The sequence below is a fragment of the Trachurus trachurus genome (assembly GCF_905171665.1).
Source record: "Trachurus trachurus genome assembly, chromosome: 5".
Classification (NCBI taxonomy): domain Eukaryota; kingdom Metazoa; phylum Chordata; class Actinopteri; order Carangiformes; family Carangidae; genus Trachurus; species Trachurus trachurus.
This window is the reverse complement of record NC_139896.1, coordinates 9,351,958-9,379,838: the sequence shown is the minus strand read 5'-3', so window position 1 is coordinate 9,379,838 and position 27,881 is coordinate 9,351,958. Positions and strand designations below refer to the sequence as shown.

General features: G+C 40.0%; 4 protein-coding genes across 4 annotated transcripts in view; 3 read left to right on the top strand and 1 right to left on the bottom strand.

Annotated features, from left to right (window-relative positions):
- The first annotated feature begins 810 nt into the window (after nucleotides 1–810).
- On the top strand, nucleotides 811–3,442 carry rplp0 (ribosomal protein, large, P0). The gene is made up of 8 exons (XM_083971508.1): nucleotides 811–844; nucleotides 1,153–1,261; nucleotides 1,351–1,526; nucleotides 1,784–1,871; nucleotides 2,354–2,500; nucleotides 2,606–2,791; nucleotides 2,891–3,031; nucleotides 3,213–3,442. The coding sequence occupies exons 2-8, from the start codon at nucleotides 1,208–1,210 to the stop codon at nucleotides 3,369–3,371; spliced, it is 951 nt and encodes a 316-aa protein (XP_083827634.1). The 5' UTR covers nucleotides 811–844; nucleotides 1,153–1,207; the 3' UTR covers nucleotides 3,372–3,442.
- A 757-nt stretch (nucleotides 3,443–4,199) lies between these two features.
- golga7 (golgin A7) lies at nucleotides 4,200–7,412 on the top strand. Its single transcript, XM_083972439.1, has 6 exons — nucleotides 4,200–4,238; nucleotides 4,720–4,842; nucleotides 5,757–5,909; nucleotides 6,035–6,136; nucleotides 6,404–6,462; nucleotides 6,761–7,412. The coding sequence occupies exons 1-5, from the start codon at nucleotides 4,230–4,232 to the stop codon at nucleotides 6,449–6,451; spliced, it is 435 nt and encodes a 144-aa protein (XP_083828565.1). The 5' UTR covers nucleotides 4,200–4,229; the 3' UTR covers nucleotides 6,452–6,462; nucleotides 6,761–7,412.
- A 5,356-nt stretch (nucleotides 7,413–12,768) lies between these two features.
- Nucleotides 12,769–19,500, top strand: r3hcc1 (R3H domain and coiled-coil containing 1). The gene is made up of 9 exons (XM_083972778.1): nucleotides 12,769–12,861; nucleotides 13,159–13,338; nucleotides 13,924–14,061; nucleotides 14,268–14,844; nucleotides 15,009–15,184; nucleotides 15,412–15,482; nucleotides 15,588–15,683; nucleotides 15,822–15,967; nucleotides 18,238–19,500. The coding sequence occupies exons 2-8, from the start codon at nucleotides 13,295–13,297 to the stop codon at nucleotides 15,929–15,931; spliced, it is 1,212 nt and encodes a 403-aa protein (XP_083828904.1). The 5' UTR covers nucleotides 12,769–12,861; nucleotides 13,159–13,294; the 3' UTR covers nucleotides 15,932–15,967; nucleotides 18,238–19,500.
- The window catches only part of loxl2a (lysyl oxidase-like 2a), a 31,074-nt gene continuing 19,798 nt past the window's right edge, over nucleotides 16,606–27,881 (bottom strand). Inside the window, exons 7-14 of the mRNA XM_083972775.1 lie at nucleotides 26,073–26,224; nucleotides 25,808–25,975; nucleotides 22,938–23,106; nucleotides 22,568–22,808; nucleotides 21,770–21,885; nucleotides 21,502–21,638; nucleotides 20,942–21,053; nucleotides 16,606–17,984 (exon numbers count right to left, since the gene is read on the bottom strand). Coding sequence (XP_083828901.1) covers nucleotides 17,914–17,984; nucleotides 20,942–21,053; nucleotides 21,502–21,638; nucleotides 21,770–21,885; nucleotides 22,568–22,808; nucleotides 22,938–23,106; nucleotides 25,808–25,975; nucleotides 26,073–26,224 — 1,166 coding nt within the window. The 3' untranslated portion in view covers nucleotides 16,606–17,913. The remainder of the gene's footprint in view (nucleotides 17,985–20,941; nucleotides 21,054–21,501; nucleotides 21,639–21,769; nucleotides 21,886–22,567; nucleotides 22,809–22,937; nucleotides 23,107–25,807; nucleotides 25,976–26,072; nucleotides 26,225–27,881) is intronic.

The following is a 27,881-nucleotide window of genomic DNA, read 5'->3' as shown; positions in this document are numbered from 1 at the left end:
GGTGGAACAGGATCTACTTCTTTTCTTTCTTTCTTTCTTTCTTTTTTTAATTTCTTTTTTCGAAATAAAAATCTTACAAGCAGAATATTCTTTCTTTCTTTCTTTCGAAATAAAAATCTTACAAGCAGAATAATTTCCAATACAAATTATACTGAACAAATGCCACATGTCAGCGTTTGCCTATATTATAACACAGTAACGAATGGAACAGGAAAGCCATAGAAAAAAACAACAACAAAATAGGTAAATGAATAAATACAAACATGACACATTACAATACATGAATAAATTATAGTTTCCTGGGGTCTGATGAAGGGAAAGATCAAATAAATATTGATATAGACGTTGTGCATTTTTAGTGAATCACAAAATACAGAGAGCTCTTCGAAGAAAGTAGGAAAAATTGGGTAACATCTAGAAGATTTATGTATGAAATATTTTGTCAATAGTATGGGATTATTTAAGAGAAATTCCAGTTTTGAATGACACCAAACCTTACTGTAAGTTAATTTTGACAAAGACAAATTAAAAAAGGTGTTCTTGTGTTTCCATTTCGTTTACAAAATGTACATTCATTTAAATCAATATTAAATTTAAGGTATATTTAGATGAGTATATCTCTTTATTGTTTTAAAATGCACTTTTATGCCTTGTAGCGACCATAGACTGTAAAACGACAGACATAGTGGCAGTCAGAGCTATCGCTCTGATTAGTGGCAGTGGAACCGTCCAATGGGGGCGGAGCTGTCGCCCCAGAGCTCGACTGTGATTGGTCGGTGATTCTGTATAAATTCGAATCGCGTCATCTTCTCTTTCTCTTTCTTTCACGCGACCCTCGAGCGCGGTAAGGATCATTCTCTCTCTCTGTCTCGTTGAACGAAAAAAATAGTATTTGGAAAAATTTAAATGTTAATGGTTTTCTAAATAGTTAGACAAACGTTTATAGTACATGTTGATATGTATTTTGTCCAGCGTAGATGTGCGATAGTGCGAATTTACCGAGTGCGGCCTGTTCAGATATTGTTAGCAGTACAATTAGCCGGCTAACGTTAGCGGCCGACCACATGTTAGGGGGTGCTGCTTTGCGGATTGTACAGTTTTTCTTCTTCTCTCTATTACACTGTGAATAACTAATGCTTTTATTTTGTACAGATACTACCTTGTCTTTAAACCAGCTAACGTAGCGATCCTTGGAAGCACTGCAAAGATGCCCAGGGAAGACAGGGCCACGTGGAAGTCCAACTATTTTATGAAAATCATCGTAAGTATCATTTTTCCGTATTCAAATCTAGAATCACTGATAAAGTAATTCACCATAAACATAGTAATTTGGTGTATTGCGATTCATAGCAACTCCTGGATGACTATCCCAAATGCTTCATTGTCGGGGCAGATAATGTGGGCTCCAAGCAGATGCAGACCATCCGTCTGTCCCTCCGTGGCAAGGCCGTGGTCCTGATGGGTAAAAATACCATGATGCGCAAAGCCATCCGTGGCCATCTGGAGAACAACCCTGCTCTGGAGAAGTGAGTTTACTATTCAATTTAATCCAGTTTATCTTGAAATCATTAGATTATATAGCAGGATAAGTTACAGTGCAGCTTGTTTGGTGCTGTGCTGTCGTTCCCCCTGCAAACATCAACCTGTCTCCAGCTATCCCTGTCTGCCCAATTCCCCTGGCAGCTAGGGACGCAAGGTCTCAGACAACTTGCAATTTTTCATATTTATGAAAGTAGCAGCAATCTAGTTGCATAAATAACAGTTGATTCCATGATTTTGACAGGCTCCTTCCTCACATTAAAGGCAATGTGGGCTTCGTCTTCACCAAGGAGGATCTGGCTGAGGTCAGGGACTTGCTGCTGGCCAACAAGGTGAGAAAACATGGACCACCACATTGTCTTGCACACTTGGCTGTAAACCGCATACATCTGTAACATTGATTGGTTTGGTGAAACCATTTGAGGATGCAATTGGCTTAATTGTATTTCTAAATATTCCGAGTATGAAACTTGGTCCTATTTATTTAATAACATATTTGATAAAAACACCACAAATCATGAACAATGCCAACTGCAGCCTCTAATATCAACATAAAGTGCGCCTACAAACAGCCATGTGACCAAGTGCTATAAATGACAAACTACATGTGCAGGATAAGTTACAATGCAGCTTGTGTAGTACTGCGTTGTCGTTCCCCCTGCAAACAGTAAACTGTTCCTTCGCTATCCCTGTCTGTCACACCCTTTGGCTGCCAGGGACGTAAGGTTTCAGACAGTAAATTTAAAACAAAGTTCTGCCTTTTTCAACCCCAGGCTGTAAGTACTGTACTAAACTGTTTCTCTCAACTCCTCAGGTGCCTGCAGCTGCCCGTGCTGGAGCCATCGCCCCTTGTGAAGTGATGGTGCCTGCCCAGAACACCGGTCTGGGTCCTGAGAAGACCTCGTTCTTCCAGGCTTTGGGCATCACCACCAAGATTTCCAGGGGAACCATTGAAATCTTGGTGAGTTTATAATGATCCTACATGGTTTTTTTATGAACATGCAATTGCTTTTTGTTATATAAAGCACACTTATTGATAGTAACTAATGAATATTTCTCTCCCCAGAGTGACGTGAACCTGATCAAGTATGGTGACAAGGTCGGTGCCAGCGAGGCCACGCTGCTCAACATGTTGAACATCTCACCCTTCTCCTACGGACTCAACATCCAGCAGGTGTACGACAATGGCAGTGTGTACAGCCCTGAGGTGCTCGACATCACAGAGGCTTCCCTGCACACCAGATTCCTGGAGGTGAGATTCAGTGCTTGTCTGAAGTAAACCATCTTACTCTGTAAATTGACCATGTTCTGCATCAGTTATAAAATGACTAATTAAACTGTCATTTCTTAGGGTGTGAGGAACATTGCTAGTGTGTGCATGGAGATTGGCTACCCCACCTTGGCCTCCATCCCCCACTCCATCATCAATGGCTACAAGAGAGTCCTGGCTGTCGCTGTGGAGACAGACATCTCCTTCCCTCTGGCAGAAAAGGTAATTCACATTGAACTAGCAAAGTGTGCTTAGTTTTGCAGGATTGGTTCTGGTGTAGCATGTGCAGTGCTGCATGGTCGATCAACCTACAAATAGCAACATGTTTCATTCCTCCCTGTCAGTTAACAATATATCCCACTTGTTGTACATGGAAAACTAATTTTTTTTCCTCCCCTCACAGGTCAAGGCCTACCTGGCTGACCCATCTGCTTTTGCTGCTGTCGCAGCACCTGCAGCAGCAGCTGAGACCGCTGCAGCTCCAGCTGCTGCTAAGGAGGAGGCCAAGGAAGAGTCTGCTGAGGAATCTGATGACGACATGGGCTTCGGTCTGTTCGACTAAAAAAAACTACAGCGAACAGCACCAGATATGAATCGCAAGACCTTGATTCAATAAAAAAAAAGTTCTTTAAATCCTTGTGTTTGTGCATTTCTCTCACTGTAGATGAGTGGGTCATATATGGTTACCGTGGTCATGAACCTATACGTAAAGGTTGACCATCTTGGTCAATTTGGTCTCTCCCCACAGGTTTCCTGTAAATGACAATCAATATTTTTGGAAGTTGGTCATAGTGAAAACCAGTACACTTTCTATTTGGGTGTGTCAACATTCAGAATAAATGAATGTGAATTAAATGAGAGCTCTATGCGCAGCTCCACTACTTATGAACTTAATGCTGCTCCTTTGTTTCCTGTCTGACATATTGGACAAACTGATTGATCTGGTGTCTTGAGACAAGTAGTCAAGTTGTGGAGTAGTAGCATGAGTCCATTGAGGAAGTGTAGTCATTTGTTGGCTTGTAAGAGTATAGAAAACTCTTTTTACACCAAGGAAAAGACATGTATGCAGTCGACAGAACAATATTCTTGACACTAATGGCCGTATTGTAAATTGTACTAATTTTGTCAGTATGAAAAACGCCAATTAAGGGGTTGATCTGAGGGACTGTCTGTCAGTATTTCTTGTAAATTGTCTAAATGTGAGTGCTTAGAAGAAGAAAAAAGTAAAAATGAACGTTCCGCAGTCACGGGCTTTTAGTTTTAGCTGAGGTGCACTCCAGAGGGTAGGCATTAAATTGTAATGTTAGTACTGCGTGATATCAAATCACTCATGTCTGTATAAGACTTTTATTGTGAAAACGGTGGACCGGAAGTTGGGCTGGAGCTCAGATGCGCAGCAGCTCCGGGGGAAACGTCCACTATGGCTGAGGTAAGGCTTTTCTAGGGGGTTTTAATTCATTTTTAAACATTGTCATGTAGCTGGATACCTAGATAGTTACGTATTAACGGTTAATTGTTCATTTTGGTGTTGATTAAGGCTGATATTGCCGTACTTTTCCAGCGGCGTTGATGGGTCAACAAATGTAAGCTAATGTGTTATTAGCTAACGCTAGCTGACGTTACCCCTTATAAGCAGAGCGTAGGATCTATCTGTCAAATTATACATAAATGGGTAATAATTGTCATTGAATTAGATATATTTACAAGGAACTATAGTATATGTTGTAGCTAATAGTTGATTCATAACGTTAGCTTGTCATGTATGTTGTTATAATTGGCTAGATGATATATGAGCCTGCTCACTTCCTTAGTTGAAGTGAAATATAGCTTCACAGTCGACACCACTACCTCAGCTTCTCAGACAGGCACCATTCACGATAAAGAGGTACAACTTTTGATTTTCTGTCCAGACCCACAGCTTACAGGACCTCCAGCAGCCAGCTGTCTCCTCCAAGGTGTTTGTCCAGAGAGATTACAGCTCAGGGACCATCTGCAGGTTTCAGACCAAGTTCCCCTCTGATCTGGAGTCAAGGGTATGTTCAGTCATTGTTGTAGCCAAGACCACCTAACCCCAGACAGAGACAAGACCAAGACTTTGAGGGGGTTGAGACCGAGTCAAGACCAAATTTATGCGAGACTATTTTGAAGACCCAGGACTAGTCCAGACTAACATTTGTTTTACTTGGCGCACAAGCAGAACATTTTGGGGCACACACACCGTAAATCGACCTGCAAAGCAAATATCCACATTTCCTTTTCATTCATGATCCTCACACACATTGGCCTGCCACCTGACCTGTAATGACAGATTGCAGATACTTTGAGTCCATCCTTCCACGTTTCACCAGTGTTAAAAAAGGGCTAATTTAGCCTACTTGTTGGACATGTACAAAAAGATGAAACATTTACTTGCACTGTCTCAAATTTTAGGGACAGTCTGCAATCAGTGCCAGTACTACTCATAATAATCATGTGGCTTTATATTTACATTATTCCTCAGCTAAAAAGAAAAAAATAATTTTATATAAAATCTATACTTGAATCAAAGTTTGGATTGAACAGAAGAACACAGCACAGAACTTGCTGAAGTCTCCTCCCACTTTTGAGCATGGTCTAAGTCCAACCAAGTCCTTCAGATGGTTACACAAGCATATACTTTTGTAGAATTGATTTATCTTAGAGTTATTGAATTACATTACATAAACCAAACTGGGCAAGTGACATAGAGACATTTGGGGTTAAAGAAAAAAAAAAGATGTCACCGCAGCTGTGGTCTTGACTGATCCAGCTCGACCGATGTGGTTGATTCCAAGACAAGACCAAGACCTTGAAAATGTGGTCTCAACACCGGTCTGGAGTGTTACAACACTGTGTACATTGATGTTATCATTGCTGACTCAGTTTGAAAAGATTATGCCTGGCTTTAAACCTGCTGTTGTGGTTTCAGATCGACAAGCAGCAGTTCGAGGAAACCATCCAAACTTTAAACAACCTGTATGCAGAAGCAGAGAAACTAGGGGGGAAGTCTTACCTGGAGGGCTGCCTGGCTTGTCTAACTGCTTACACAATCTTCCTCTGTATGGAGACACACTATGAAAAGGTACAACTGTTCTCATTGTTATGTTGGGTAATATATATCAACAGCTCATATTTTAGTGTGAATTGGAATATCACTACCTGTCCTGTCTGCTACCTGAGTGTATAACCACTCCTCTCTACATACAGGTCTTGAAGAAGATTGCCAGGTTCATCAAGGACCAGAATGAGAAGATATATGCTCCGAGGGGCTTGCTGCTGACTGACCCCATAGAGAGAGGACTCAGAGTTGTATCCTTTAAGACAAGTGGGATAATAAGAGGATAATGTAGATCACTTTCTGTCATTTTTTCCCCACATAGCAGTACATAACCATATGCTACTATAACATGGAGGTAAAATTAGGATTTAATTTTGATTCAATATTAATATCCACCTACAGGCTTGGTAAGAGTATTCCTGGATAGTTAAAAGTGCGTCTAAATCTGTAAACACAGGTGCAAGCTGTTGAGAAAATGTGCATGATGCATTATGTGTTTCCCTTAACTTGCTCTCCAGGTTGAAATCACCATCTTTGAGGACAGAAGTATTGGCTCTGGAAGATAAAGAACCTTGTGGTATGTTGTTTCTCAGATGTCATTGTTCATGAAGAGTCAGCAAGGGGGAAGAAAATAAAATGGAGCTCCAATATGCCACTCTTGCTCTTACAATGAGAAATCTGAATTTTTCCAACATCTTCCAAAAAGTCAGGCTTAAACTTGGTTATTATATCATGTAAACAAATTGATTTGATAGTGACTTCAATCAAGCTAGTCGTCACTCCATTGATTTCAACCTTTTGTTTATTCACTAACAGATTTTTTTTCTCTTTCTTCCCTACTTTTTTTTTTGCCATTGACTGATGACACTGACCAGATACTCTACATTTGTCTGGCAACACATATTCAGATATCTGCTTCACCTGAATGGATGTAAATAATTTTGATCTGATCCTTTTTTTTTCTCTGTTATTTATAAGCACATCACCGTCTGCCTATCCTTATGTTTGTTAATGTGTTTTCATGTCTTTTTTATACATGAAGCAAGCTACACACAGACCGGGCTAAAAGTATTTGGAAAGTGACACATGTTTTTACCCTTCAGACTCTGAACTTCAGAACATTCAAACTGAAACACGATAATACAAAGTCTTAACTTCATTTTGAGTAGTCTAACATCAATATAGAAAGGACTGTGTGGGAGATAACAGTCAAAAAGTGCTCACATGGATACAAGCAACATGATAAATGCAGCCAAATGCGTCATTAGGTGGCATTTCATCATTCTGCAGGACAACTATCCTAAATGTGTGTCCAAAACAACCAAATAACTTTTCTGGACGAAGAGGTGGAATAATATCTTTGGTCAGTCGCCTAATCTCAATCCAAATAACCACTTGTTGGAGAACTGTGTGTTCTGGTACTAATAGATTTTGTACAGAATATTAGATAATATGATGTCTATCTATCCAGTTACCCTTTAACTCCTTTGAACATTTGGTATTGTGGGCTAAAAGAGATGTATCCTCAGTCTACATATTATATATTACATATATTACAGTCTCTACAAATCAAAGCTTAAGCCTGGCACTTCAATCTATTATCTTTGTATTTCAGATTTAATGTTCTGAACCTAATTGAAGAGCAAAAAATGTGTAATTGTCCAAATACTTGTTGCCTGGACTGTATATATAAATCATGTCCTCGTTGATAAAGGCTGGTCTTTCTTTATAAATAGTACCATTGTGTTTAATGCCAGTTTTTGACCGTGGTAATCATGAGCGATTGGACTTGTGAATTGTATTTCCAAATGATATGACGTCAAATAATGTGTTGTCACCAAGAGTTGTGATAGAAATAGGTTGGGGCTGTGTTGTTGTTGCTCAGTCTGTAAAAAACAGTGGTTCTGTCATGGGTTGTGCTCCACAATGTTAACATGCTGGTCGTAGCCTTCGTTGAGGCAGATGTTTTCTTATTTGTGGGAGAATGTGACTTTTTCAGGGGAATCTTTGGCTTGTGAAACACAGACATGGGAAGATCTGAACTGGAGATTTCAAGGTGGAGCATGTTTACTGTCAATAAGTGTATCACAGAACAGTAACAGGACCTAGTACATTTTATGAAATGTCTGTCTCTACTGTGTCATTCTTAAAACTGCACTAAATCTCCTAAAAAATCATATCCAGCAGTCCTGTTAATGTTTCTCCTAAGATTCTCTATCTATATTGCGAATGTCACCCCCTTTTATTTTTCTTTATCACCAAACACCTTAAACATTTTGAACTCCACAGATGATTGCTGTTGTTGGTGTTTAATCGGTCTACTTTTCTTACAAATATTGTTCTGTTTTGTCTAAATAAATAGTCTTTTCCTGAAATCTGCAGAACTCCTTGTGTTTGACCTCATTTCAGATGCCACAGTACATACAGACTGGTGGAAGGTGACCCACTATTTACTGAAATACTGTGCTAAAGTACAATTTCCCACTACATTTAAAATGGGAACTGTTTCACTTCTACTTCAGTACATTTATTTGTCAAACAATTACTCAGTAGATTCTTATAATTACTCTAAATATGATAAAGAAATAAATAAAGACGCAAAATAATCAAAGACTATTTACAGCTGTATATAAAGAAAAATCATACAGAAATGCAAATCCATTTTTACAGTAATTTCCAAAAGTCTGTTTATTTAAATTAAAGAACAGCTGAATTACATTATAAACAAAAAAAACGTATTTACTGGTACATTTTCTTTAGTTGTCATAAGAAATTAAAACACTATAAACTGCAGACATTTATTATATATTATATATATTAGTCATAAAAAAACTGCAAATAAACTTTTGCAGACAAGTATTTCTCCTTTCCCTTCTCCGTTACATTGATTTTTTATTGAGCAATCGAGAAATACAAACTCTCAATGAGGACAATAATGCAGGTGAAAGCTTTAACCCATAAGAACCCAGACCCATTTATCCTTGAAGGAAAATTAAGTGGGGTGAAACACAGACCAAGTTGAATGCATGGAACACATTTTTGAAGTTTTTTTTGAAATAGCGCCACCTATTGTCAGAGATCTGGAATGTTACATATATGTCACATCGGGCGTTTTTGGTAACTTAAATTTTCACTTGAAAATAAATGGGCTTGACATTTTCTTTTGCTCTGTAACACAAATTTGACCTTTTATTTGCATTTCCATAACATATATCAAAATTACAAATTTGCTGGTTACTATTAACACCTTTTTAAGACAAGTTTCACAACAAAAAAGGGCAAACGCTATAGAAATGCGAATATTGCCTCATATTGAAGGCTTTAACCAGTTACTGAAGCCTTGAAAGCTGTGCAACCACAATTTTCTTTCCAACTACAAATACCTTGGCATCTGGATGGACAGTTGTCTTAATTTTAAGCACCATATCACCACCCTCATTGCTAAACTAAGAACAATACTTGGCTTTCTATACAGAAATAAGCACCGTTTCCCTACTCACCACAGGAAAAAAATTGGAGACACTATTTTTTCTCTGTTTTAGAGTATGGAGATGACATCTATGGAAGAGCTGCTAGTTCCACTTTGATTCCACTGGATGCTGTTTACCACTCAGCCTTACATTTCATTTCCAATGATTCATATAATACTCATCACGGCACTCTTTATCAAAATGTCGGCTGGTCATTTCTGACAGTACGGGGAAAACAGCATTGGTTTTTATCCATTTTTAAAGCCCTGTCACAGTTATTGTCTCTTTATTTATCATCTCTATTAACTATGAAATCACAAAACATTGGTACCCACTCACAGAACTGATAGTTGGGTCATATTCCATTCGTCAGAACTGAGCTGGGTAAAACGTCCTTCTCTCACAATGCACCACATGGGACCCTCTCTCCCATCAGTACAGCAGTCCAGAACCCTTGTCTCAAACCTGGTTCATGACTGTTCGACTGTGTTAACTTTTCTTATTTGTTTCCTAATATTTTCTTATGTAAACTCTCATTCTTCTTTGCTGTATTTGTTGTTCTGTATACAACATCTATTGCACGTCTGATGATCGTCAGTGCATCCTGAACACTGTATCCTATTTTGTTACAAAAAAATACAGCAAAAAAGCATAATTACATTAATATGGGACCAGCATGGGATACTAAAATCTTGTTCATTTACTGAGAAGAGTGTCTCTGCTAAATCTGTGGTTCAATTTCCGGACTGATATATCATTTTATTAAATATTGATTGAATTTGACATTATTTTTATGTTAACATTTTTAAATTATGTTTTAAATTGAACAACATAGAGTATATTAATTCAAAATACCTGAATCACCTAATTTAATTGAGCAGTTCTTTGCCATTTTTCTCATTGTGTCATAGGCGTCACATGGTATTTTTCCTGACTTTTTTAAGGCTAAGGCCCGATGTGACGTATATGTCACAGCAATATTTTCTTAAGTTGTTTTATATGAGTTTCTTCAAAAAATGAGGTCAGAACAGGTTAAATACAATAAGGGACATGTTATAAAAGGATTTGCATTGTGAAATGGGTGGTGGCTTATTTTATTGACAGAAAGCAAGTTTTTTAAAAGTAGCTGCCTCTGTGAAATGTGCCAACTCTGCTGGCCACCATCTTGGAAATGTTGTCATGGATAGAGAGATTCACAGAGAGTCATGTGACTGCACCAGGATGTTGAGTAGATGTCACTTAGGGACTTCATGAGTTAAAAGTTCAACATCAATATGTGTAAGGGGCTTTCCAGGACACTTGAAGGCAGTGTGACACCCGTGTCACCGTGGGTCCTTATGGGTTAATAATGCAGGTGAAAGCTTGTGAAGAAGCTCAGTGAATGTTATTGTCACATTGGTGACGGTGCTTTTACTGCAGTGGAAGAGTGCAGCCAGATGCAGATGTGGGTAGTTGTGACGGAGTTTCATGAGGGTCATAAAGATTTGGTCTTCAAGTGTGAGTTCTTTGGGGCTCCAATCACCTTGGTATGTGATTGAATCCTCAAAACGGGCAACATATTCACAAACAGCACTGAAAGTCTTTCTATCCGGCAATCCCGTCTCCATCTGAATAACACTTTCACTCAGCTGAGAGGCAGAATACCTGTCACGGCAGTAACTCTGTTTATCCTTGAGAGACTTCAACTCTGCTCTGGCCTGCTCTAGCTCCATCTCAAGCTGAATCCACCTACTCCTTTCAAACTGCGGCTCTTCTTTAACCGTTGTAAGCGGTTGAGGTTCTTCTGCATCAGCCTGAGATAGCTGCTCTCCATGTTCTTCATCAGCAGTCATAAGCTGTCTGCTTCCTCCTACCTCCTCCTCCTCCTCCTGCTTTACTTCCACAGCAGTTTCATCCTTCTCAGTGTTTTCCTCCGTCAGGCAGTAGGAGTGATCTCTATGTTGAACCGGAGCTGTGATTACAAATAAAACAGGGACTTTTTTGTTCTTGACAGGAAAATGACAGCCACAGATGCGGGAGTTGGCAGTGGGCTTCCTGTCAGCTTGTCTAGGGGGAAAGATAAGATAAGATATACAATATTAGTTTCATGGAAGTTACACCCTCTCAGATAAGAGCACACAAACTTAAGGCTACAATATCCAAGTGCACAAATATCATGGTGCATGCAAAAACAATCATAATTTAAGCAGCATTAATGGGGCCATCGCACATTTAAACTTTACACTGCTCAAACTACAGACAATGCTATTATTTTTGTAATGTAGACTATAGTTGGCCCTTAGTCAAGTCAAGTCAATCTTTAACCTAGCTAATTTCATACACAAGGCAACACAATGTGCTTTACATAATATTTCCATTCAATCACAACACAGTCATAAAGAGCAAGTGCAGGAAAGAAATAAAGGAAGAATATTGTACAAATTTGCATCTATTTTTCTCTATACTTTCTAAATTTAAAATACATTACATTGTTAATCTCACTTACAGCTAAATATGAATCTTTCAATTAAAGTCGTGTACAAATTAGACCTTCATGCAGGACTTTAAAACGGCTTTTGGTGCCTTTATTAGTGATTGGTTTAATGTTTTCCAGCCCAATAAGTGCACGAAAACAGCCTATGGAATATGACACATTTTGGATGATAATCAAATGTATAAATATTTCCCAAAGTGATAGATGATAAAAGTTTCAGAATTCACAAGTTGGGTATTTACTGTTGTGTAGCTTATAACAAAACGTGGAGATCCGCACACCATAAAGCTCCCCTAACTGTTTTACAGCTTAATTTGGCAAATTATAATTAACACCAGCGTTGCTTGAAGCACAATGCATACTGTTTCACCCTGACCAAGCAAGTAAATGTGGTGTTGACATGGAAATCATAGTAATGTTAGTTTGCCTTAAAGCACGAATCCAGAGTCTTCGCTGGTCAACATCGGTCGGGAAACGATGAAACGAGCAATTTTCACGCGTAGACTTGTGGTTGCATCCCGGTGCAAAGCAAAAAACCATTGTCTAGCATTTAATAATACAATTTAAAACATTATTAACGTTACACTTTGAAAATCCCCTTCAGCTGTGCGGGTTGACGAGGGAACCGGAAGTGCTAAAAGCGCCAACGGAGTTCCGGGTTTACTGGCAGACTCTCTAATTAAAAAAAAAAGTATAAAAGTGCAAAAACATTTAGAGGATTCATGAAGGAAAACAAAACAAAAGCAAAACAACACCCGGTATGAGGGTTTGTTTACAGTTAAGTTTCTCCATGTATTTTTTAATTATTTATTTATTTTTAAATGTATACGGCTTTTATTGTGAAAATAATCTTACCGGATGTCCAAAAAGAAAAAACAGCACATCTGCTTCCGGAAGCTAAACGACGCTAGCTCTCTCGCTGTGCTGAGCTGCTGCTGCTGCTGCTGCCTCTGACTGTCACCTGTGATCTTGTGGGTTTAGTTTACCTCACTAAAACAAACCCGGGTGAAAACTAACACATTTAACCACAACGGTAAGCCCACTAAAGCTACTACAAGCTTGCACTAAAATGTCTGGTAACCATAGTAGATTGACAAGTTTCAACACGGACGTTAATGTTGACTGGACTCAGCCTGTTTTTTTACGATAATAACGTGCAGTTGGGAAAATCAAAACTACACAACCAGCTTAACGTTAACTTTTCCCCCCTCTTACCTTTTGTAAGTTTGGTTAGCTTTTATAACAGTGAATGCTAGCAAACGTTACAGGGCACACGTGAATTTGCATTATATTTATGTCTCTTATTTTGATTTATTTTTTAACGTTGCAGCCACTGAAGTCAGTGAAAAGTTAACTTCATCATCACCACAGCATCGGGATCTATCCTTCCTCTGGCCACCCTGGCGTTTCCTTGTTTCGATGGCATTTACCTGCCAAAGCAAGAAAATGAATTCGTGCACCAAGTCATGGATGAACTGGACACATACCAACAGAGGAGCAACCAGAAGTGGTGAGTCTTTCCTCATTGGGAATAAATAGAAGAAGAAAACTTTTTGTAGAACCAGAACCTATCACTCTAATGACTGTATTGTAATTAATTGTATTGTATTGTAATTAATTGTAATTGTAAAGAGGAGAACATCACACTTATACACAATACTACAACACTAAACGAGGGCAGACTGCTTTTTAGTAATCTACAAAATAAAACGAACTGCATGATAAAAGTCTTTAAAACTTAAATACCCCATCTCAAATATAATTTTATAGAGATGTGTCTGATTTTTTTTCTTGTTATGTTTTGATTTCATTGAGACTACTTGATTTAAAAAGACACAAGACTGTTTATTCATCCTACACATAGGAAATTTGGTTGTTACAGTAGCATTGTAACATACTGTACAAGGTAAAAAAAAAAAAGTAGAAGAATATGCAAATATAGAGATATAAAAACAATGTAAGGCAATAGGCAAACATAAAAAACAAACTATAAACATAGAAATTAAAGTCTCAATGCCAGGTTTTACACTGCCTAAAGACAACATGGCCTCTAACTATCCGTCTCTGTTGTCACTCCCTCTGTGTCTCTCTCCAGCGTGCTCCTGTTCCCGAGTCTACCCAGCAGACTGCGATACCTGATCCACAAGACCATAGAGGACCTGCCGGAGCTCACGTCTTTCTCAGTGGGAGAAAGCTGGTGTCGCAGGGTGGTGGTCTGTCACTCTGAGCTCAGGTACACAATCTTTTATCAGCTCTTTTTTCTTAGAAGTTGTCTCGTTAGACTGAAAAAAAAAAATCACAGCTAGTTTGTCAGATGCAGGATACATGAGCTGCCAAGTTTCGTCATTCAATCTGATCTGAAATGAATAATTAATGGCAAATCAAATTCAATGTAGGGTTTTGATACAAATGTGGGTTTCTGTTGTTTTTTTTCTGTAGGGGTGAGATTGAGGAAGACAGTGATTTGGAAAACAGCTTGTGTGAAGAGCCTCTAAGAATTAAGGAGGAGATGGACAGCTTCGCTAAGCCTAAATCTTCAATCCCATCACGAAGCCGCGGACCCAAGAGGCCGGACAAACCTCTTTACATGCCGCGAGCCGCTCGGGAGAGACTGTCGCACGACTCGCCAGGACCCGCGGCGTTCAAAGAGAAACCAAGTCCATCATCCTCTGGCTTTAGCTGTAGCCACGTCAGCAGTTCATCTGACTCTTGTTCCTGCAATGAAACTTCAGAAAGCACTCAACCCTCGTCCACATCCGGACAGGAATCGCACCCCGGGGTAACGGACGGTGTCCTTAACCACATTTCAGACAATTCAGCACATTGTCTTCAGGAGGAGACACAGAAGTTGGTGCTGAGGCTGCATGAAACTGAAATTTGGGATGAGAATCTGTCCTGCCTCGCTGACTTGACTCTGGAGGAGGATGTGGAAGAAGACAGAGGAGACTTTGCTACTGTGCCATACAGCTCCCAGATAGACGACATCAGCACAGAGACAGATGATGTAACTGAAGAAGTAAGTCAACAAATACTTAATTCTTACGATTTGGCTGTTTTTCCAGTATTTCTATGCCAGTTTATGTATATTAACATCGTTATCATCACTTTTTTCAAGGCGTTTTCCATTGCTTGGTAGTTATGTGCATTTGTAACCATTTCTTTTGTGTTTTCCCCCATCAGATAAAAGCACATCTGAAAGAGGCAGTGTCTTTTTCCATCGAGCACGTCCACAACGACTACTCCATTTACGAGAACGTGTGCATCAACGCAGATGATTTCCGCCATGTGATCGAGATCTATGACTTCCCACCTATGTTCAAAACAGACGACCTCCTGGATGCTTTTGCAGAATACAGGTGTGAACAGAGAGTCAATAATATCCTCAACCTAAACCTCTTCTAAGTTTAGTCTTTAGCAGAAGAAACTCTCTTTCTCTTGTTTTTCTTCTGTATTTACTCTGCAACAAAATGTTTCAAGTGAGAGTTGTAGAAAAAACATTCTCATCATTGATATAACTGTTGATGTAGCCAATAAACCTGTTAACAAAATGTACTGAACACATCTGCTCTGCTGTGTGTTTCAGTGATGGTGGGATGAAGATTAAGTGGGTGGACAACACACATGCCCTGGGAGTTTTTTCCAGCGAGTCAGCAGGTATGAGTTCCCACAGGATGAAAGGGTTTGAAGTTAACAGCTAATTTATATGACTTGTCTGATATGTTACTAACATGTAGCGCTGTTTTACTGTGTCACACGCAGCACTCCACGCCCTCTCCATCTGTCACCCACTGCTGAAGGCACGAACACTAGCCAAAGGGAGTAAAAAATCCAAAGGGAAGGCCATTAGACGAGCAGGTATGAGATTCACTTACTGACATTTCCCCATCCCACACAATAATAAAGCTGCCCTTCTGTGGTATCTAATGTTTAGTCTGGGAACTAGTTTTTGTTGTACCACTGGATAACACGATGTTTGTGTTTGCTGTCCTCCAGAGTTTATCCAGCCAGTGAAGGAGCGTCCCAGGACAGACTGTGCTGTCGCCAGGCGGATGGTGACCAGAGCCCTGGGGCTGCCGGGACGAGGCAGAGTACAGCGCTACTGAAGAGACGTGCTGCTCATACTGTGTCGGTATATACAGGTAAACAGGCCAATCCAGGCATTATAGATTCACTCAGCTAACACTGGTGGAGTTACACTACTCACAAAAAGGGTTAGGGTTAGGGAGGTTAGGGTTATCGCTATAAAAAGTTCATGCTACAGTGATATTCTATCATGAATGCCTTTTAAGTAGAAGGATGCAATGGTCATTTCTTTATCTCAAACAAAAGCTAACAACAGTGGTGGCTATAGCACAACACAAATCTCAATGTCTCAATAACTTGATAAATTTGATCAAAGTGTTGTCTTGGTCTCATGATGAGAAGAGGACTGTATACAAACTGTCATTGAACCAGAACATTTAGTGGTTCAGTGACAATTGAACTACTAAATCAGACAGTGCTTGTGATTTTTGTGGTTAATCAGCTTGTTAGAGAACAGCATGTTATTCAATAAGTACTGAAACATTGATCAATTGGACATGGGCATTCAAAAGTTTAGAGAAAGTTAAATTAAGTTCACCTGTAAAGGTTATAGTGCATTTTAGGTGCATTCTGAAATTTCATCCAAAAGCCAAACATCCCTAACTTTTTGTGAGTAGTGTAGATCCAAACTTTGGATAGCAGATGTCATGTTAATCCTGTTGAAAAAAAAAGGTTCCTCATGTTATCCAAAATCTGCTTTTACGACTTTTATTTCAAAAAGTAACGCATTTCCACATTCACCCTTGCATACAAAATAAAAACAATCAGGCAACAACTAACAAGTACCCTTATAAAAAGAGGGGTCATTCAAATTTGTTACATTAAAAAAACTAATTTACAAAACAATGAACAGGCATTTTCACACACATTTGTGGCTATTACAGTACATCCACAATGTTATCATAGTCCCTGATGGTAATAATTTAAACAAAACGGAAAAATAAGCTGAGGGGATGTGCATTTCATGAAGATGAAAACGTGTGTGTCTACCGTAACAACCAAGAAAAAATAATCAATAAATAAAACATTTTCAAAAGTGAGCTCAAGTATGTGGAACACAAAGTCCTGAAAGCAAAAAGCACGTTCCCACTCAGCTTAATTCTGACTTCAATTTATGACTGGAAATCATGTCAGATTGTCAGAAATACTGCAGGAAACAAATCCAAGCAACTGTTGGCATTAAATAAATCTCCTATATTCAACAGTGGAGTGGCTGTGACAGGAATTGTAAAAACAAATCCAACACTCACGGCCTATATTGCAGCTGTCATAACTTACCGAAAGCTAAATACAGTTCTTCAGAAAACAAATGATTTGTCACGTCTGTTGTGTTGTTGCCAATAGATTGCGGCTTGTTTCTCTGCAGTAATTATCATTTTGTAATGTATTTCACTTTGGTTTTGAGTTAAGGCCTTGTACTATTTAATACTGTGGAAGCAAATGTGATTTCTACACCCGTCTTTCAGTTCAGTTGTGATGGGGAGGAAACAGTCTGTGCAAAATGCCGACCATATGCAGCGGCATATTTGGCAGCAGACGGTTTTCATCCACCCCAGGCCAACTCAACATACAGCTGAGGGCCACATTTAATGTTGTTTTTTCTTCCCATTTGAGGCTGTCCTCAAATGCTTGAAACTTTGGCTTAGAAAGTAACTGTTGGCACAGTTCATTTAATAAATAATTTGGCTACAATCCTCCCTGACATCTCCCTCATTAAGCACCAGGTCAACGCCTACATTTCACTGCCAACAAAGGCAAGAGAGGCAGTAAGAGATAAGAACATTATTGTACAGCTGAATGTGGTTAATACATTTAATAAGCAAGCAGGTCTTTTTCTCATCGTCTCATTGTCCGTTGTACCAGATGAGCTCTTGCAGCTCATCAATCCAGCACTGATCCGAGGAAGCAAAGCAGTACAGCCCCCTCTAGTGGTTGTCTTGTCAAATATTGATATTTGCTTCCCCAATGTCCGTGCGTGCACATGGTGTTGTCCATCCCGAGTCTACCTGTGTGAGAGCTGGTTGGTCAGCAGTCCCGGGAACACTTCCTCCGTTTCCGAGCTCATCGTGCCACCTGTGAGGTCAGACAGGGAGAGCATGATTAAGAACAATACCACGTAGTAATATAAGGCAAATCATATGTCAACAAATCTAAACTTAAAACCGTAAAAATGCACCAACCAAACAGGACACTGTAATTAGCTGTGACGAAGTGGTGGCACAACCATTTGCAGTTTATTAACAATCAAAAACTAAATATTGGAAATGATTTTGTGCCATGTTGTGATGATATCTTTTAACCAGAATATTTTGTATATCTTCTACAGAGAGGTGCAGCAGAGGTCTGCTCCTGAAGAGGCTTCACAGTGGCCACACACCTCTAATAATGTGATCATCAAGAGTCCTGACTACCGTCCACCACTATCTGCCTCCTTCACTGCCTCACGACATCATCAACCTCCGCTGTGGAGCACGACACCTAACCACCACCAGACTCAGTGTTGTTCTGTAGCTCCACCTGACCCCTGATCTATGGACGTTTCTGTCAATGTGGTTCCTCTTGTTCACACAGTCACCATGAAACAGTCTTAACCAGGTAGTTTATACAGAGAGCTGAAAGGACACTGGAGAAACTCTTGTGCTTGATGTGATTTGATTTGCATGTTGCCTTGAAACTGACTCAGGGACCGAGGGTTTCAAGGTTGGTCAGGTTGTTCTTGCCCAGGTAATCCAGGGGTTGGTTGCATTATTAATTCTGTGTAAACAGTAGCGTTTCTTCTTCTAACATAATGTCAAATTCCTCCACAGATTAATTCTCAGGATTTGGTTAAAGAAATTTCATTATGCGGTGTTGTTATAGATTTTATATAGAGTGCAAAACCAGAAGCAGATTTGTTCAAAAAACACTATTGTTTTCAAAAGCCAGCATACAGTTCAAACAAAAACTGCAAGTTACAAGCAGTGTTATACTGGAGTTCATAGATATTTTATAATATTTTAGTTCATTTTACAGTAATTTTTTTATTTTTTTGTAAAGAAGTTGCAAGATGTTTGGTTACTTTTAATATTTATTTTATTTCTCTAAATATCAAATTCTACTTTAGGATTGAAAGAAGTTATTTCTCCCTCAGTGTTAGAGAAAATATCAGAGATTTCAGAGGTTTTTGATCCACTAAAGTTTAAGCTTTGAGAATTTGAATGTTCAGCCATTAGTGTAAATATGTTCCTATGTCACTGACTTAACACGAACGCTCTGTAAAGGGACGTACAACATGCCATTAACAGAGAAATGTATGAGTTTGTAATGAGTAAAACAAGATGAGTGTTTTATTTTTTGTCAAACTGAAATGTGCTGTTTCCTTGAACTTATCTTGTGCCTATTTTGAGTTTGACAGGACTTACTCTTTAGTATATGTAAGTGTTACCATGTCGATTACCTGTGGAGTTGAACTTAACTACAGTGTTGCCTAGTTGCAGGCAAAAATAGGTTTGATTGTAGCATTAAGTGCAGCACAATCCCATGGAAATAATAAATATATATGTGGATTTGATAAGATATATTGTATAAAAGAAGTGTTGTAACATTTTAAATAAACATACACTCACCAGGCACTTTATTAGAAACACCTGTACACCTGATTATTCATACACAATTTCTTATTAGCCAATCATGCGGCAGCAGTGCAGTGCTTTAAGTCACGCAGATGCTAGTCAGGAGCTTCAGTTAATGTTCACATCAGACGTCAGTTTTGTTGATGAGTGGTAACCGGAGGAGAATGAGTCAGATAGATTAATTGGAGCTGAGAGGCTACGGTAAATCAGATAATCACTCTTTACAACTGTGGTGAGCAGAGAAGCGTCTCAGAAATACACAAGACCACATCAGGGTTCACCGCTGTCAGCCGAGTACAGAGATCTGAGGCTGCAGTGAGAACCGGCCTCACCAGAACTGGGCAGATGAAGACTGGAAAAACCGTAGACCGGCTGAATGAATCTGGATTTCTGCTGAGGCAGCACATGTCCGGGTCTATTTGCCACGAACGGCCCCGAATCAATGGACCCAACCTGCCTTGTATCAACAGTGAGTGCAATGGTGAGGGGAATGTTTTCCTATCCAACATCTATCGCTTGAACGCCATAGCCTGAGTATTGCTGCTGAACATGTGCTTTTATGTGCACAGTTTGTTTATCACACTGCTACTTGCAGTAGGATAATGCACCAAGTCTCAAACTGGTTTCATGAACATGGCAATGTGGTCAATGAACTCATTTGACCTCCTGAGTCATAGGGACGTGGTAAAACTGGAGATTATTTGGCGGCATGAATCTGCAGCTGACAAACCAGCAGAAATACAGTTATGAAATCTTGTCAATATGGAGCAGAATCTCACAGGAAAGTTTCCAACTTGTTGAGTTAGTGCCAAGAAGAGCTCAGGCAGTTATGAGAGCAATGGGAGTCCCTACTCAGTAATAGTAATAGCTGTTCCTAACAAAGTGCTTTGACAGTGCAGCAGCAGTGTAAATTGTCTTAACTTTTAATATTTGTTTTGAAATAATTTTCAATAATATAATTTTCAGCCTAATTTCCCAAACTATAAATCTTGAGCTGTTTTATGACTGTACACTGCAAAAACTCAAAATCTTTCCAAGAATATTTGTCTTTTTTCTTGTCAAAATGTCTCATTTCTAGTCAAAAGTAATCTCTTTCCACTCACCACCTAAAAATGTACTTGTTTTTAGATAATTTTCACTTGAAATAAGTAGAAAAATCTGCCAGTGAAAGCAAGTTTTTTGTGCTTGTAATAAGAAAGAAAAACTTGCTCCACTATCAGATTTTTCCGTATATGCTTGAAAGAAGTAAAAACAAGCTACTTTTTATGTGATGAGTCTTATTTGAGGTATAATTAGATTTGTTTTGACTAGAAATGACATTTTGACTAGAAATAGGACAAATATTCTTGGTAAGATTTTGAGTTTTTGTAGTGTAGTTAATCTAATTTAACCCAAATGCAGAGGAGATCGTGGTCTCACCTATACGACAGTTGTACGTCCACATCCGTTGTCCATCGTACCGAGAGCGACACTTCAGAACGTTGTTGGTGAAATCTGATTCTGCAACCTCATAGTTGGGGTTGATCACAATCTGTTAGAGAAAAAAAATATAAATATGTTAAACGAATAAAAGTAATGTTTGTAAAATGTTTGCCCTTTACACTTTTATGCACTATTAATAAATGATTTAGCACTACTCAGGTCCAAATTATACAGGTTTATTAATTGTTAATTAAATGTAGTAAGAGCAAGAGGATGGCAGGGTGACAGAACAAAGTGTCTCAAAAACAAAAAGCTGCTGCAAATGCTTCAGAAAAAGGATTTTCAGAGAGGTCGGAGTACGTTTCAATAGACCATCATGTATCTGTGTCCTCAAGAAACCCTGCTCACTCCTTTCACGTCTGAATCACAGTATACCTGGGCTGAGAGCCAGACAACAGCAGTTTGCAGAGACGTGGAAAGTGTCTGTTTGGTCTGTAAGAGAGACACTGGCTGGAGATGAGACGATCTTTACCATGCACCATAGCTAACAGACTAACCTGGAAGATGTAGTCGCCGGGCTTCACGTCTGTGATGTCGATCCACTGACAGTCGATGTCGTGTCTGTAGGTATCCCAGCAGCCAACTGTGATTCCTTGTGAGCCGAAGTTCGCGCATTCGTACCTTTTCTGGATACCTGTCAGCATCCAGAGTTTACAATTAGAGAAGGAATTCATAATTTTGACATGATAAATCTTACTGTGTGTGTACTGTGATATATTATTCAAAAAGAAAATGAAAATGGAAAGGAAGGTGTCTGTGTTTTACCCTCGTCACAGTAGGTGTCCTCCAGACAGAAGCTGGCTTTGTGTCCTTCTGCCACTTTGGTGCCGTTCAAACTCAGCAAGTCGTAGTGGGTGAAAACCTCCATACTGTGGTAATGTCTAGATTAGAAGGGACAAAGGCAAAATACAGATGTTGAAACACCCCTGCATTACCACACATGCTGATATTAGGAACCAGTCCAAACAGCATTTACAGCAGGAGTTGAGGCAAAAAGGCCTGATTGCCAACAGGATGAGGAGATTTTCTGTTGCTTAATCTAATGCCAAACATTAATAACATTAAAAACAAAAGAAAACGGACTCTGATGAAGATGCAGCAGCGTTGAAACGTTAGTCTGTTTGCACCTTATTAAAGCTCTGCAATTTATCGAGTGCTCCAGCTTCCTTTCATTTGAGTTCAGTCATTTTCGAAGTGGCCCACTTGATTCAGTATCATTAAAGCAGAAGTAAGCGGAATGTTTCTGTTAATATAAGTCTTAAATAGTTATATCTTCCGACAGTAATCACTTATATAGAGTGTTTGATCCGAAACACGGGTCTGTCAGTCACTCTGCTCTGCCGTAAGCCGAGGAGACTTTCCTTGTATCCTACAACCTTTATCCAATGAGGAGAGAGAACGGCATAAAGGGGCGGTCCTCTCTGTGTGTGCAGCCAAGGGATGCGAGGGCGGGGACTGCTAACTCCATCGGCTGACAGGAAGTTAGCCAAAACGACTGGATCGCTTACTTCTGCTTTAATAAACTTTTGTTAATAATCACCTGTGAATAACTTGGATTCTCACCTGTGACATTCATGCCAAACCCAGGACTGATGTGCGGCCCGCGGCCTGAAGTCTGACTGCCCGTTGTTGTGGATCTGGGAGGAGAAGCGGAGGAGGCGGCGGTAGGAGGTGGGGTCGGCTTTCATGGCGGTGGTGGAGAGACAGTTCTCCTCTGCAGCGCACTGCAGCGCATACATGGGCCTGTCCTCCAGGTAAGTGGTTTGCTCTACAACCTGAGCGTTGAGGACCAGGTCTGGGGCCGCTGGGAGGGACAGACAGATAATTTTTACAAAGTTTATTTCCAGCTGTGTAGCTACAATACAGTCTTTTCTCTCAAGCTTGCAAAAAGCTTCTTTTTGTATTTTGGCCCTCGTATTTTGAAGTGTCTTACTCTTAGTGCATGAGACTCCGGCAGCGAAACGTCCGCCTCCTTTGGGGCAGACGAGGTGTTTCCCGTGATGAAGACACTGATCCAGAGTCAGCTCGGTTCCTGAACATCTCACTCCACTCATTACCACGGTGTTAGTTGAAGTGGAAGCTCCTTCCCAGTACCATGTTTCCTACACAAAGACAAACACATAATAAAAGAATAAGTGATTCACCTGAATGAGAGCCAAGAAAGATTTAAAGTCCTAATTGCTGTGACTTAACCTGGCTCTCCCTTATAGCACCATATTATTTGGGTGAGATTTTGTGCTGAGCTACAATATGTATCTACTTGTATCTACTCGTCTAACTCTGGAAGGAGATTTTCCATAATGTCAAACTACTTCTTTAGATCCGAGCAGAGTCGTAAGTCTTCGGTCCACAGCTCTGTTACATCATTTCACAGCTGCAAACAAGGAAACGATGATTGTGCTGGTAATTAAACTGTTTTGGAAAATAAGATGTGTGTGGGACGGTTTAGAACCAAGACATTTATTTTAATTTCTACTCCTGTATTTAATTTGCAGACACGTTGTCCTAGTTATCCCACCAGACCAATGTCATCGGAGGGTGTATCACACACACAGCAGGGTGGGGGGGGGGGTGGGGGTTGCTCTGTTGTCTTCAAGAGTCCTGACTCAGCCTTATTACAACATCATGCAGACCACAGGGAAAAACCTTCTGTAGAACAAACTCATACTTTCCGTCATCTTTCAAGGAAGCGGGGGGATTCATGAGAAACTGAGCTACGGAAAAAGAGATATGGATGTGGGAGTACGTGCTGGTGGGTTGAGAGGAGGGACAGACGTACAGCTGTATAGTTTAAGCTCTGTGTCATTTGTTCCATCTGGTGGTGGGATTTGCCTGCAGAAGCATTTAGGAGTCAGACAGGAAAGAGTCTCCGGAGAAACTGATTCCTTGCGCTGCTGTGATAACATGGAGAAGACATTTATTACTCCTAAACCTGCCGTTAACATGAGAGCTCTTATGCAAAGGCAGCTGTATGCGATGGCAAAGAGACTTGTTATTACGAGACCTTGACATGATTATTTGACTTGGCATAGAATTACTCTTTAATAAAGTGAAATAACTACTTGTATTCACAAGTAGAGACTTTATCTCAGATACCGAATCAGAAAAACATCTTGTTGTTTAAGTGTTCTGGATTTGAGGGCGAGTGCTCGAGCAGTGACCGCAAGCTCAACACAATGATACGTGTTTACGTGTTGCTCCATTAGAAGTGTATCTCAAGTAATTGTCCCAAACACAGCCGGGTGAGATAAACAGAGCCAGTTCATGTTCCACTCATAAACCCCCCCCCGCTGATATCAAGGCAAGTCCCCAGTGATTCATACATACTTTCCAGACCTATATAATCTCAAAACACGCATGCCACACTGGTCTCTGCCTTAAAATAGAAAAAATAAAAGCAGGGGTTCCTTCCTCTTTACCGGACTCTCACCTCATCACATAAAAAAAGAGCGCTGGGGGTCTCAGTTAAAAAGCAAGAGTGGAAAGTAAGCAGGACAGCGCTGTGACGCTGCCAAGTCATGCCAGGGGGGTTTTACTGTCAGAGGGTCCCCTGAACTTCAAACGCAAAGTCTGAGGCTTTCCCCGTCACTCCTGCTGAGGAGTGAAACGCCCATTTGTGTCATGGGTTAAAATGGCTGACCTGCTTTCTCTGCTGACTGCGTGTTTCCGATGTTTCCAAGCTAGCGCCATCTTTATTTTGCCCTCTGGGATCAATAAAGCTCAAGCTTGTTACAGTGAGAGTTAATAGCAACCACTGACACACACACACACACATCCATGCACACACGTTTTAAAATGTGTAGCACTACTGCCAGTTGGATTTCTCATATTGGACATGTTGTAACTTTTTATTTGATTTTTATTCAAGTTCACGTCCAACTCTCAGGATCTGATAACACAGATTTGCTTTGTTATGGTGAGGAAAAGAAAAACTTGAAACACTGGGAGCCTGAGGTGCAATGACACTCTCCTGTTTGGGAACTGTATATGAGTGTTTTTCTTTCCATTTCACAAATGTAACCTGGTTGATAAGGTAAACAAAGGAACATCTACTTCCATTTAACCCAGTGTTTTTCAACCTTGGGTCGGGACCCCACGTGGGGTCGCCTGGAATTCAAATGGGGTCGCCTGAAAAGAAATTACTGATGTTTTTTAACAAATTACTATTCTTTTAATGATCATTACAAACACCACACACAATCTAAAACAACTGTATTCTATTCTTTCACATTCTTGAATATAAGTCAAGTTCAAATAAAATGCAGCTTATAAAAATATCTGAGTTGGCGCATCTTGATTGACGGCCGTCACGTGACTGCGGGATCGCCAGAAATTTGTAACGCCTAAATGGGGTCACGACGAGCCAAAAAAGGTTGGGAGGGAACCACTGATTTAACCCAAGACTATACAGAAACAGACACCCATAATGAAAACCACTCTTGTTGCTGCTATGAAATGGGCATTAAATTCAAATTCTATCAGTAAAAGAGGATAATACTGCATATGTGGATCAATATAAACAGTTTATGACAACTTTACTATGTTTATCATTACTGTGCGAGCTGGTTTTCTTAAATGTTTGAACTTTGGCAGCCTACACAATGTGACAGCAGCCAATCCCTCATATACAGTTTGTGGCACGATGTGGTTTAGTGACTTGGAGACAGTTTGAATGAAAATAACACACAGGAACTGTACTTCAGACCATCTCCTGTGCAGTAGAGATACTGCAGGTCTTAAAAAATGATTTGATGGAGTATATGAGCAGGAGGAGGGGATGAATATTATTCTAGAGGCCCTTACCTGGAAAGCGTGGCTGGCGAAGCCCAGGCCCAGCTGTCTGCACACCACCATGGCCTCCATGGTTCCCCAGCTGTCACTGCACACGGCGCCCCACACCAGAGAGCCGTTCCTCTCCGCCAGGACCTCCACACGGCCCTCGTAGGGGTTACGGCCACCGCTCAACCGGAGCTGAGGACAGAGATAGACAGAGACAGTGTGTCTTAGGGTGCTTATGTAAATAAAACCTTTGCTTTAATTTGACATGATGGATTTTGGAGTTACTCACTCTATTATGGAAACCCATGGCAGGAACATTACACCTGACAGCTGCATCCTCCTCGTGACTGCAGCCCACGGATTCCCGGTTGAAGTGGCACTCAGTCAGTGACTTTTCAAACCCAGAGCACTCCACCTCGTTCATATGGACCGGTCCGATGCCTGTGGGGACACAAACCAAGCAGGCACATTGAGTATATTCACCCTGTTGAAGTTATTATTCAAGTCACTATGACTAACAACAGGGTTGGAGTAGTCACCATGTTCATAACTGGACACAAAATAATCTTTAAAGCGTCATCTACTGACTGGAAAGAGGAAATTTGATCTGTGGATTACATAGTGATTTTGGGATACACAAGCCAGCAGCTCCCTGTTCCTGTAACCTCACCCGCGTGAGTGTTTCGTTAGAACAACTCTGTCCGAAGACAGATGTGACATTTCATCCTGTTTTCTAGAACTACTCGGAAACAAGCAGTCAGTTATTTCAAATGAAAAGGGGACACTTGAGACCTGTAAAAAGAAAAAAAGAAAGAAAGAAAAAACTCTGCATCTTTTATTTTTGAAACTAAAAGACAAAAAAAACTGGAGCAGTTTTTCCACAATAACATGTGTGAGTAGTCCCTCCATGCCAGTTTTTTTCCCATGTGACTGAGCAGGAATGTCTCCAGTGATGTGAGCTCTGAAATTTTAAGGCTAAGACGGAGACGGACTGGCAGTCACGGGAGAAAAATAAATTAACGACAGGAAGAACACAGTGTTGTTGTAAACACACAGTCAATTTCCATGTCTGAGAGACAATTATAGGAGGTTAAATGTATAAAATACCATTGACAAAAGATATAAAATCCCCCCAAAATACATTAAATACATACATGCTACATGGTAAAAAAGAAAAACGGACAGCTTTTCCTATGTGGTACATTTAATTTGTCTCTATTTGTGTCCTCTAGTATCGTTTCTATTGTCATTCTTGTTTATTCCCACTCCATTGACTTCCGAAAATGACCACAATCATCTATTTCAAGTCTGTGTGTGGTACCATTCTTGGATCCAGTGGTCAGCTCGTGAAAAAAAAAGCCCCCTCAAAAAAAAAACCTTGTGGACTTTCCAACAAAGAATTCCTCCTCTGAAATCCATAAACTCTGTTTTCTTTGCTGGAACATTTTGTGCACTGTGTGTTTTGCTGTGAGAATATGGCAGAAGAGCAGACGACCGTTCCACCAAACATATGTTTCTTATAATGCTGAAGTATATTGCATTTCACAAAATCAGGTTCCTTAGTGAGGGAATAAACACTAATGTGCTACTCCATACATTCCCTAATGCATTAATGTGCTGACTTCAGGTCTAGTCTGATTGAAGTGAGACACAAACAGGTGGTGATACCGTACGGAGGCCAAAGATAAGGTGGATGTGGAGGTGGAGGTCTCTCTCTGGTTTCATTCCACACCTTTTATTTTCACAGCTGGAAATAATTCTTCTCGATGTCACATTTAAACTCTTGTTAGTGATGTTACCGTAAATGTGAAATGTAATGAAGGTTAAGAATCCGTGAACAGTTAAGCTCAGCTCTATATCAAGATGATCCCTGAACATCTGGAGGAACTGTTACAGTCTATCTGCACGGAGGAGGGTTGTTGTGGCCGTGGTCCGTCAAGGTTTAGTGCGAGCAATCAGGAGTATGTTGCAATAATTGCATAATTTCTCCTAAAACCTGACCATTATTGGATTTTTTCAGTCACCTTTGACTTTTTTTATATAAGGATCTGTTAAATACGTATAAGTGAATTGTGATATTTTGTGTTTCAAGAGTACA

Excerpts from the sequence above, each read along its gene's own strand:
- rplp0 (XM_083971508.1), top strand. The coding sequence starts at position 1,208 with ATGCCCAGGGAAGACAGGGCCACGTGGAAGTCCAACTATTTTATGAAA. Across the intron at positions 1,262-1,350 it reads ACTATTTTATGAAAATCATC|CAACTCCTGGATGACTATCC; the intron begins GTAAGTATCATT and ends TGCGATTCATAG. Across the intron at positions 1,527-1,783 it reads AACAACCCTGCTCTGGAGAA|GCTCCTTCCTCACATTAAAG; the intron begins GTGAGTTTACTA and ends TGATTTTGACAG.
- golga7 (XM_083972439.1), top strand. Across the intron at positions 5,910-6,034 it reads TGGAGACACACTATGAAAAG|GTCTTGAAGAAGATTGCCAG; the intron begins GTACAACTGTTC and ends CTCTACATACAG. Across the intron at positions 6,137-6,403 it reads TAGAGAGAGGACTCAGAGTT|GTTGAAATCACCATCTTTGA; the intron begins GTATCCTTTAAG and ends CTTGCTCTCCAG.
- r3hcc1 (XM_083972778.1), top strand. The coding sequence starts at position 13,295 with ATGGATGAACTGGACACATACCAACAGAGGAGCAACCAGAAGTG. Across the intron at positions 13,339-13,923 it reads CAGAGGAGCAACCAGAAGTG|CGTGCTCCTGTTCCCGAGTC; the intron begins GTGAGTCTTTCC and ends GTCTCTCTCCAG. Across the intron at positions 15,684-15,821 it reads GAAGGCCATTAGACGAGCAG|AGTTTATCCAGCCAGTGAAG; the intron begins GTATGAGATTCA and ends GCTGTCCTCCAG.